General features: G+C 42.7%; 1 protein-coding gene across 1 annotated transcript in view; it reads right to left on the reverse strand.

The window, feature by feature from the left end:
• Positions 1–2,343: 2,343 nt before the first annotated feature.
• The window catches only part of LOC115023572 (mitogen-activated protein kinase kinase kinase 11), a 34,706-nt gene continuing 26,624 nt past the window's right edge, over positions 2,344–10,425 (reverse strand). The window contains exons 7-10 of the mRNA XM_029454643.1: positions 7,906–8,077; positions 7,703–7,815; positions 6,915–7,523; positions 2,344–4,037 (exon numbers count right to left, since the gene is read on the reverse strand). Coding sequence (XP_029310503.1) covers positions 3,436–4,037; positions 6,915–7,523; positions 7,703–7,815; positions 7,906–8,077 — 1,496 coding nt within the window. The 3' untranslated portion in view covers positions 2,344–3,435. The remainder of the gene's footprint in view (positions 4,038–6,914; positions 7,524–7,702; positions 7,816–7,905; positions 8,078–10,425) is intronic.

The raw sequence follows: 10,425 nt of genomic DNA on the forward strand, positions 1-10,425 counted from the left end.
TCCGTTTATGTCGCTCAAATCAGACGTTCGAGAAACTTATTCTGGCCGGGGAAGATTTGGGCCCGTCTCCTCTTGGGTATATATTTTTAACCCACCATGTATATGCTACACATTACATACAAATGCCATTCGCAACCCCGCACTTAATTCATGCGTACATGTTGCAGAAATCAATTAGATCCTCAGTGTTAAAGCGTCAAACTAAGTGCTCGTCGGTGTGTCTAACAGCAACAGTTTGTGTGTTTTTTCCGCAGGTGCGAAAGTAGGCGGTGTTTGAACTCTCTCAAGCGCTCTTTTTTCATTTTTGATGACACAATCACCGCCAACGGCAACACCACGAATCTACGACAAAAGGCTCTTCACCCGATCTTCAACGCTGACCATTTAGAACCTCTATAAACACTTTTAGATGTGGTTGGATGACACATTGTGGAATAAAGTTTAAAGTTAGTTTGAAGCCAATCACTGTCTCTTTGTTACTGTTGAATATTACTTTGATGTCCAGACACATTGACGTGCAATTTTCAAACAAATTCAATTGCCTCTGTTAATGGACTCTGTCCTAGAACAAATGCCATTTCTATTTCCCGAATGGAAACCTGGCCATTACAGAATTGAATGCTCTGCAGTGTCGGGACAAGAGTGCCCTCAAGAAAACTTTCCAGAGAAGAAGAAAGCAAAGGAATAGGAGTAAGAAGAAAAAGAAAGGAAATCTACCACATCACCTGAAAGCGAAGGGCGTAGAAAAAGGTTAAGCTTGGATGGTGAAGATTTCATGTGGTCAGCAGCTGAGCAAAAAGAAAGCAAATGGAGGAAAGATAGCTACAGTCTTTGAAACTTTATGCATAAAAATAATATAAGCAACTCAATATACCTAGCGAATGGAGGACACTCGCATTTTTGTAACGATGGGGTAAATTAATTAACCAAATATCTGAACGCTTTGTTAATGCTCTCTACTCTTATCAAGAGGCTAATTATCACTATCAGCCTCCTCTGTTCGTCAGGCGGATTATTAGGCTAATCACAAAGCGTTCCCCTTTGGAGACAAGGTTTTCACTCTTCATCAGAACAAAGCTGTTATTGTCCTCCAATGACACGGTGTCAGTGATGAAGCCAATCAGTATTTGTACCTCGTAATGCTCCAGCAAAGACAGGGGGAACCGGACGAGTTTGTGGATCTCTTTCAGTTGCTTACATGCTTTACCTACAATTATGTTACCACATGCTTGAGAGAAAGTTGACTGCCATTAAAAAAAGAAATATTGGATAGTAATAATTGGATATTGTCGGCGATATCCAACCCATTCCAGGGCTCATTTTGTAAATAATTATTTGTTTCTGCAGCCACTTTCCTCAATCTGCCACACGTCATACATTTCCCAGGATGCTGCATGAAAAACCCCGGAGAAAGCGCCCGACTACTTAGTATGTAGAACGATCAGTGAAGATAATGATTGTGAACCAAGAGTGAAAGGGCAAGTTGTTGCTCCGGTGCATTCTGGTCTGTGGAGACTGCTGTTGGTGGAAAGATATTTCCACATCTCTAAAATGGACTTCTTCCTGTACTATTGTTCAATGTTGAACCTCTCTGCTGTATCTGTTTTGGAAGTCTCTCAAGTTATTCAGAGGATCCTACCAGATCTCTTCATCAGTTTTAAATGGTTAAAAATGTCCCTGCTATTCTAGTCTTGCAAAGCCAGCCCACATCTCACAAGCTCAAAGCAGTAAGTCTGAAATACATATTCTGAGATTTCATTGCACCAGACTAGAAATGCGAGTAATCAGTGATTTGCAATGTTTGTTTCACCCATCTCCAACGCTTAGACGGTTAGCTTAGTTTAGCAAAAAGACCGGAAGCGGGGGGGGGGGAAACAACAAGCCTGTCTCCGTCCAAAGGTGACTAAATCTACCAGCTTTATCGGGGTAAAACGTAGCATGACTTTTCTGGCTCATCATTTTTCCGAAACTAAATTTAGTGGCTAACTTCAGGAGAAATGTAACACTTCCAGAACAACCACAATGGTTTTACTAGTTCGTCCAATCAGGTCAAGTGTCAATCATGTGACACTGCGGAAATGTGGTCTGACTTTGCAAAGCTACTACTACTACTACTACTACTACTACTACTACTACTACTACTACTACTACTACTACTACTACTACTCCACTGGACTGTACAAATAAATACAATATTCAATGAAGCTTCCATACAGACGTATTCTAGTATTTGCAAATACTTTAAAAGTATTTGGCTGAACCTTCCTACAGCATCAGACGGGTAGTGATAAGACAACCTGGATGATATAAAAAAAAATTAAAAAAAAGATAACCACAGAAAAGTATATTAAAGTCATATTTAAAAACTGTCTGCGATTGTCTCAACTTTCTGTGTATTGTCCAGTGTGGCAGAACCCACCCGTCTGGCACTCCATGGAGGTAAAAACAATGCATTTGCAAACACTCTTTGTGCCAGGCCTTACAGTCACAGTGGCATTCTTTGGCATATGAAGGGAATGCAGAGGGCTCCCCCGTCTTGTTTCCTGTGCTGTGTTGTGTTGCCTGCCAGCCGAATGAATCTGTCCAATCCCTGGCATCTCAAGGGGAACGTGACTGGAATTTTATCTGCTTCCAAGTGGAATGTCTGGGTCATTGGATTTGTCTTGGATTTCATGAGTGGCCTGGAATATCCACTGTGCTTTCTCCCATAATGCAACAGGCAGATGCCGTTTAAAAAAACAAAAAACCTAAGCTTTCCTTGAACAATGAGTCTAGACATACATGCACACACGCACGCAGATGACATTTTCTTCCACAGCAATCAAAGCTGATTTGCAAATTTAAGTCAAATTCATAGCATCTTTCCTATGCACCAGATTAACCATTCAAGAAATCTTGAAAAGATATATACTAAGAACACTTCACGAAATAAGGCACTCCAATTTTCCATTGTCCTGAATGTTTTCGGTCTGCAGAGAGGTAGACGCAGATGAAGCTGTGCAAGTCGCCTTATCCACCTCTGCATTGTCACAATGCTTCAAAGGTAGGCTGGAGATGAAAGCAGGTGATATGAGCAGTCTGATAGAATCTAAAGATGGGACTAGTGATCTGTGTTCTGCTTCTTCAAAGGGATAGAGAAATCGAGATAGAGAGGGAGAATGAAATGGGAACCAGCTATTGGTTCAAAGGCAGCTATGCCACAATACAATGTACCACCTTTCACTGGCTTTCAGGTTTCCGAAGCAGCAGGCTGGCGTATAAATAGGACCTGCGTTGATTGGGCCTCTCATGGGGTAAACCTCCCTCAGTGGGTTGAGTGATGGATGGGCATATTTTTTGATTCCAAGATTCCAAATCTTTGTTAAGATGTAGGACATAGTAGGGTCCTGGTCTGTGTTCCTGTGTTAAAACCCTGACCTTGCCAGAGGCACATGTTTAGAACCTATCGTCTCTGAGTTGCGTTGGGGACTTGAAGGGCTTGAGACCCAGTGTCTTGCGGGGGTGGGCTCTCTCTTTGGTGCCATCCAGGGGCTTGCTGCAAGCTGCCCAGCCCAGGTCGATGAGGGGCGAATCGGCCGGGTTGAGTGGCACTATACGGAATGAAGGCAGTGTGGGTGAGCCATTAGTGGAGCATGGGGCAGAACGGGAGGTGGGAAAGGGAGTCAAGAAGGGGTCGAATGGGGAGGCCGTGTCCGAGCCGCTCGAGGGGTCAGCCTTGAGGGCGAATGGGTCGCAGTCAGGTGTGGGGAAGGGGTCACAGTTGGTGAAAGGGTTGGTCGGGGAGGGTTGGTAGCCCAGAGGGTTGCTGTCCAAGCGGTGCGGGGTGCGGCCACCTCCTATGTTCCCTCCACCGGCTGAGATGAAGCTCCAGGGGTCGATGCGGGGGCGAATGGGGGACGGGCGGGGCCGGGGGATGACGCTGACATCCAGTCGAGGGGTTTTTGGGCTCCAGAGGGCAGGGTTAGGATGGAGAGAAGAGGGCACTGAAGGCTTATCATCTGAGTCCTGTGTGTCTTGGCACAAGGGCAGGTCCAAAACTGGAAGGAACAGAAAGACAAAACATTAAAGGGACACTGCAGTCATTTAGTTTTACACTAGGTTGATGGACTTGCAAGAGACTTCAAGCAGATTGGTAAAAATCAAAGCAATAGAGGCCAAGATATCCTGACTGTCAGTCCCTATTATGAGTCAAACTTTAAAACCTCTGGGTCTTACATTTCCCATAATGCAACTCAAGAGTATCTTTCATTAGACCATCCCTCTCCCTATCGTCTTATCGTTCGATATGTGGACATAACCTTAATCATGTTTGTGGACCTCAATATTTCCCATTGTGTTTACATGTACATGCATGTTGTTGTTACTTTGCACTTTTTAATCAACAAAGGTCCTAAACATTGAGAGGAATTAAACACTTTATACTTTTTTTTAAATGTAATTAAATAAAATGTTTGTTAACAGAGCCAGAGAGTCCATTTTATTTATTGTTTTGGTTGTGTGGTCTTTATTTTATTAATGTTTTGTTTATTTAATATTTATTTTAATATTTTCTTTCACATTCCAATTCCAGTGTCTGAATATTCTTAAGAATTAAAAGATCATTGTTCTTTGAAAGGTTGTACTAGCACTGTTATGCTATTATATTATATCAGTGGTATACAATTGTCTTAAAATTTCAATAATATTATTCATCGCAAATATTTCTGGGACAATATATATCGTCCACAAGTTATTGTGACAAGATTGAGTTTCATTTTCAAAAGTGAGATTCCCTTTAAAGAAAGACACCTTTTCAGAAAAAGGCTGACTATTCAACATATTAAACATCGTCAAAAATTTCTGCTTCACCTTTTTTGCTTGAAGAGGCTTCAATTGTTCATCTTCAAAATTACTTATACTCTCAAACCGCCTTAGTGACGCCCTGGTGCTCTTTTCTGCTCTACAATCTGCATTTACGTTCTAATATTCTGCAGAACACGTATACCTTTATGATGAAATTGATTCAAACAGAAACATGAAAGTGGTACATTAGTGTTGCAAAAAGAAATGGAAGGATCACCAGCAGAGAATACTGATGTAATTAGTCTTAATTAATTTTAACATAGCGCTGCGTAACTAGTTGACAGGCCTGCAACAGCAAGTGTAAATTAGCACTGACAAGAACATTAAACTGAGAACAAGTCAGCTTGAATGAACACTTGCTATTTCCAAATGTGATGTGTCTGCTAAATGGCATTATTGACATCAACAGCAACTCTCGGAGGCTGCTAAGTTATTCAGCTGAGCAGAAAAGAGCAATCAGGAGTCACATGAGAGCACCTGAAGAACGTCAGTGGAGGAATCCTCTGCATTCATCGCTCTCTTTCAAGCACACATTCACCGCCAGCAACTTGTGTCAGTCTGCCTTTGCAACTGAGCCTGAGTCATTACAGACAATAAACATAATAAGATGTTTAGCTAAAACACACAGCGTTTAATTACGTGTGGCTTTTTTTCCCTCTGCTCGCCAGATGTAATGAGCGCATGCGGTTTGCGAGATTACGGTTGTTAGCGGCGGAACAGGAGAGGCACGTCTGCTCGGTATCTGGGGGCAGCGCTGTAAGAACCTCTCTGTGGAGAATCCAAGGCTTTGTGAGTCAAACGGACCAGATATAGAGTGTGAAATGTGACCAGAGGGCACTCTTAAAGCCCTCGTAAAGCCCACTCGCTCTTAAAAACAACCAATACCCACGCCTCCGTCATTACGGCTCTAAACTGTCAGAGCTTCTCAGAAATGCATATTATTCTTTAGTAAAAAAAACTAAAAAAACAAGTGAATGTACCGTACAGTAAATTAGAGTGTTACAGATATGCAGATCATCTCTGTTTGCATGACGCTTACATGAATTAAAATAGAAGTATAGAATATGCCTCTATGAGAACTGAACATTCTACTTTCACATGTAATTTTGAGGAGGAATGCTAATCCCTCTTTTATGTGATCTTGATGTGTCAAGAGTGCATCCTTTACACATGGAATGCATGCATACATTTGACATGCCTCCATATGAAAATGTGCTGAACCTGGAGTGTAAATACACCCAAGATGTACCGCTGAGCTCCAGCCAAACTATCTGAGGAAGTGACCTGTGGACTATCTGCATGACCTCAGCTGTGCGCCTGGATGTTTTGCATTAATCTTTGCAATAAAATAAAAAAACGACTCGTAAGAGGGAAAACAACAGAAGATTGGATTGGATTGGTATTAGCAGTTAAATATGGAGGGCCAGCTGTTACCTGAGATATGCAAATAGCTGAAGATGCGCTTTGATGTAAATGAAAAAAGCTTGCCAGAAAGATCTTGCTAAAAAAAGTGACAATAATAATTCTGCAAGAACTGTGAGGGAACATTGTCATGCTGAAAAGGTACATTATTCAAGGTTGGATTCAATTTCAGTGAATCCAACTTCCTAAAAATATGCTCTTAAGGAAATGCGGATGAATCTTGCAGATACATTAAAAACTAAACCAAGCATCAGATTTGGAGAGGAGACTGTAATTTAAAAGGTGCTTTAGTATGGCACTCATACAATTAGAAGACTTGTGAAAGACAAATAAGAAAGAAAGAAAAAAGAATGGTCAAAGAAGCTGAGATCGTGATATCCGACTTTTAGCCTCTAGTACGAGTCATGCTCCCAAATTACTGGACTTACTATTTCCACACACTTCTACTTCCCACAATGCAACTTCATAGCATATTTTGCTAGACACTAACACACACACACCCCACACAGATTAATGTTTTTAAAGTTCACAGCCCCAGCTAGTAACACGGGCTTTCTTTTAAAAATGTGTGAATTCTCCTAGTTAACTAACTTTGACTTGTAAAATTGGTGGTGTGCCCCTTTAAGGGTGAAAAACAGAGCCACACTAACCTAGCTGAGAGGCGTGCAGACCTTGGCTGGACCTCCTCCTCCTGTCAGCTTTGTGCTCACAGGACTCACAGCCAAGCTCCCCATTAGTTGAATGGGAAATTGGGGTCCATTCCCCTGGACTGGCCTTGCCATGCTGCAGGGGGGTCCTAGGGGTCTGCGGACTGCGCGGCATCTGCGGTGTACGCCGGCCGCTCCTCTCACGGGGGTTTGGTGGAGGCGGCGTCAAAGGCAAAGGCTTCAGTTCTTGGTACTGCAATGCTAAATCCAAGAGCGGTCTTGGGAGCAGCTCAGAGGTGGAGAAGGTAATGAGATCGTTCACCACTGGGGGGTCTGAAATGAGGGGCATAGGCAGGGAGATCTCTGGTTCGGAGGGGGTGCGGTTCTCGAGGGAAGGGAGGTTAGTTCGAGGCGGCACCCTTGGGGGAATATCCAGGCAGCGACCTAGTCCTATAGAGGCCAGGAGGGAACCACCACCCAGCATGGCCCGGTGGGTGCTCTTCATGGGGCCACCGAGGGAAACCCTCTCCGGCCTGGGGGAGCCAGCCGGGGAGGAACCCCCCTCATTGTCTCGCTGAGGTAGAGGAAGCCGCAGGCTGTCCTTCACTGAGCCTGCAGAGAGAGAAAAATATATATTTTTTATGTTTTAAAAAGACAGAGAAAGAGACGAGCCATTTATTATTCATTTAGCTTTTATACATAATTCACAGTTATGACAGTGTGAACTGTAACAGTGGATAATGGAAGCTATGCGGCTGGCGCTAAGGCTGGTGATGGAGGGCGTCAGATACCGTTCTGAGTAGGCGGAGGTGTTGGCGCGGAGGGTCTGTACTCCTCAAAGTCATCCTTGGATTCACCCGTCTCATTGCTGTCCGACTCCAGGAGCTTGGCCCTCATAGACAGACTGGAAGAAATTCAAACATATTTAATCAGGGTAATGAATTAAGTTGAGTCAAATTTGAAAAGGTTTACATGTAAAAGAAAAAGGAAGTACCTGCTTTCCTGGGGACTAAGGCGCAGGACCTTGGGGCTTTTCGGACTTTTCGGACTCTGGGGCCTCCAGTGGGGGCCCAACCTCAGGTCTCCATTGGCTTGTTTATGAGAAGTGGCCTCGAGGGGCCAGACTGGGCTCAGACCAAATGACCTGTTGTTGTCACTGGGACTGACTGCAAGGGAAAAAAGGAGAGAAATAAATAAATTAGCAGCTTGCATGTCATCAGTATGCATACTGCTTAGCTGTATCCTAATGGAGGTGTGCATTTTTAAAAGGCAGGTTGCACCAATAAATCGCAGCCCGGCAATCATCTCCAACACAATAACCTTTAATTGACTCCTGCTACAGCTACATTTCATGTACCTTCAATTCACTTTTTCTGCTCATATTTCTGCACAGCTGAAGCCCCGATCAACTCTAAAACAGTGTTAGGATTACCTCATCATATGGATATAGTCAAGATGGTAACCTCCCAGAGGTTCACAGAGCACAGAGTGTTAGAAGGAGCCAAAATCACCCGGGAAAAGATGAGAGGAGGTTCTCATAAAAAGGTCGGGATTTCACCTGCCATTCACACACTTTACCCAGGCTCTGACTCCACATCTTGTGGAGTGTCTCACCAACTGGCATGTGCTGCTAACACAAAGTGTGTGAACGTCGTGTGAACGTTCATTCACACACACAGCATCTATATGCTGGGCTTCCTGCCACAACAACTCCCAAATACAGACTCCATCACACCCTTTCAAAAGTCCTTACGCAGCCCTCGAGACATACGGTAACACCTGACATGTTCGTCAAAAGAAGAGACACAAGTGTGTTAAAACTATAAACCTACAATTTCTTTCCACTGAGCTCTGGTGCTGCTTATTTCCAGCGATTCTCTCATTCATGTCATTTCAGCTTCAGAAAAAGTAAATATGCTCTCTGAATGGACATGTTATATTATTTTCATTGGCTACACTGGAGGCCTAGCTGCACTTTGCCTCCCATCACTCTCCAACACAATGTTTTCAAAACAAGCACAGAGGTCAGGTGATAGTGGCAGCGTTGCAATTTCATCAAGATCGGACCGTGGTTTGAAAAAAATGCCACTTTCCCAGAGTGCTCCTCTTTAAAAACACATTTTCTTTTGCAACGTGCCACTGGAATATTTCAAATGCATAATAATTATTATTTAGTTCACCATTTCCTCCTGGTTTAATGCGTATGCTGTCTATCTGAATCAAAGTCATAATAGTTTTTATTTTAGTGTCGACTTATCATTTTAAGTTTGCTTTTATTTAGATTTTCAGAAAGGTTTAGTTAGGTTTTTATACATTTAGTTTTTGTTTTACAGTAGTTTGATTCTGTTCGGGCCGACTATACATCTCATAAGTATGTAGTTACATATACGTACAAAATACACGGTTAGAGACCTGTGTACAAATAGCAGTTTCTCAGTGTTTCCGGGTTTTCCACATCAGCGCTCTCTTTGTCTCTGCACCGTCATTGCAGTGGGGGAATGACTGTAACAGCATTGTAGCGCAGTGACAATGCTGATGCTTAGCATGTTCACCCTTGTATTTTAGTGTATCATTTGCTAATTCTCACCAAACACTAAGTACTGCTGAGGCTGTCAATAGTCTTGCAGGTATTTGTTCATAAACCACAGTATTAGACAAATGTTTACCTCATGATGTCGCTGGATAAAATAGCTCAATCACTAAAGTTATTGCAATTCATCCTGAGGGGGAGCTTGAATGTCTGAACCAAGTAAATGAAGAACCTCGAGTAAATGTTGAGCTATTTCACTGGATGAGAGAAGACGTTAACCTGATGATGGCACGGGTGGGAAATTCTGGGAACCATAGATATCGCTACCAAATCTATTGAAAAGTTGAGCAGTGCTGACAACCCTGAAGCTACATGATACAGTCAGCTTACTGACATGCTAAAAATGTATTACAATCCCAAAGTTAAAAAGGTCTGGCACAATGAGAGAAGTTACTTCGGAGAGGTTTCATTGTGCCCTCCTATAGTCATGTGTATTAACAGAACTAAAATCCTGTTGAATAGACTTTGTGGAGTAATACAAATCAATTTGGAAGCCATCTAGACAAATAAGTTTGGGAGGCCCCAGCAATAAATCACTGCTTGCTACTGAGAGGGCAAGCATAAATACCCACTAAACACATTTTAATGACAGACACACTCATGGCTTAGTGATAGCCATTAAGGAAAGTCATTAGGAAGTAAAGAAAACCAGCCTTCTATTTGATGAATAAATGAAGCTGGCAGATGTTGTAGATTTACTAACCACTTTTACACATAAATGTTTCACTGCAATTTGTGCTTTTATGTCAACACCCGCTGGTAATTGTTTAGAAGAAAATCCCTTTCACTGCCTGTTGCTTCACCACAAATTTCCTTTTGGGATTTGTTAAGATGCCCTGTGACCTACTGGCTACAATTTCGATCCCGGGGCGTTTGTCTAGGAGCCTGACAAGCAGAAGAGTATTGTAAATCTCCGCCGCTGCT

Source organism: Cottoperca gobio, chromosome 18 (assembly GCF_900634415.1).
Source record: "Cottoperca gobio chromosome 18, fCotGob3.1, whole genome shotgun sequence".
NCBI classification, from domain to species: domain Eukaryota; kingdom Metazoa; phylum Chordata; class Actinopteri; order Perciformes; family Bovichtidae; genus Cottoperca; species Cottoperca gobio.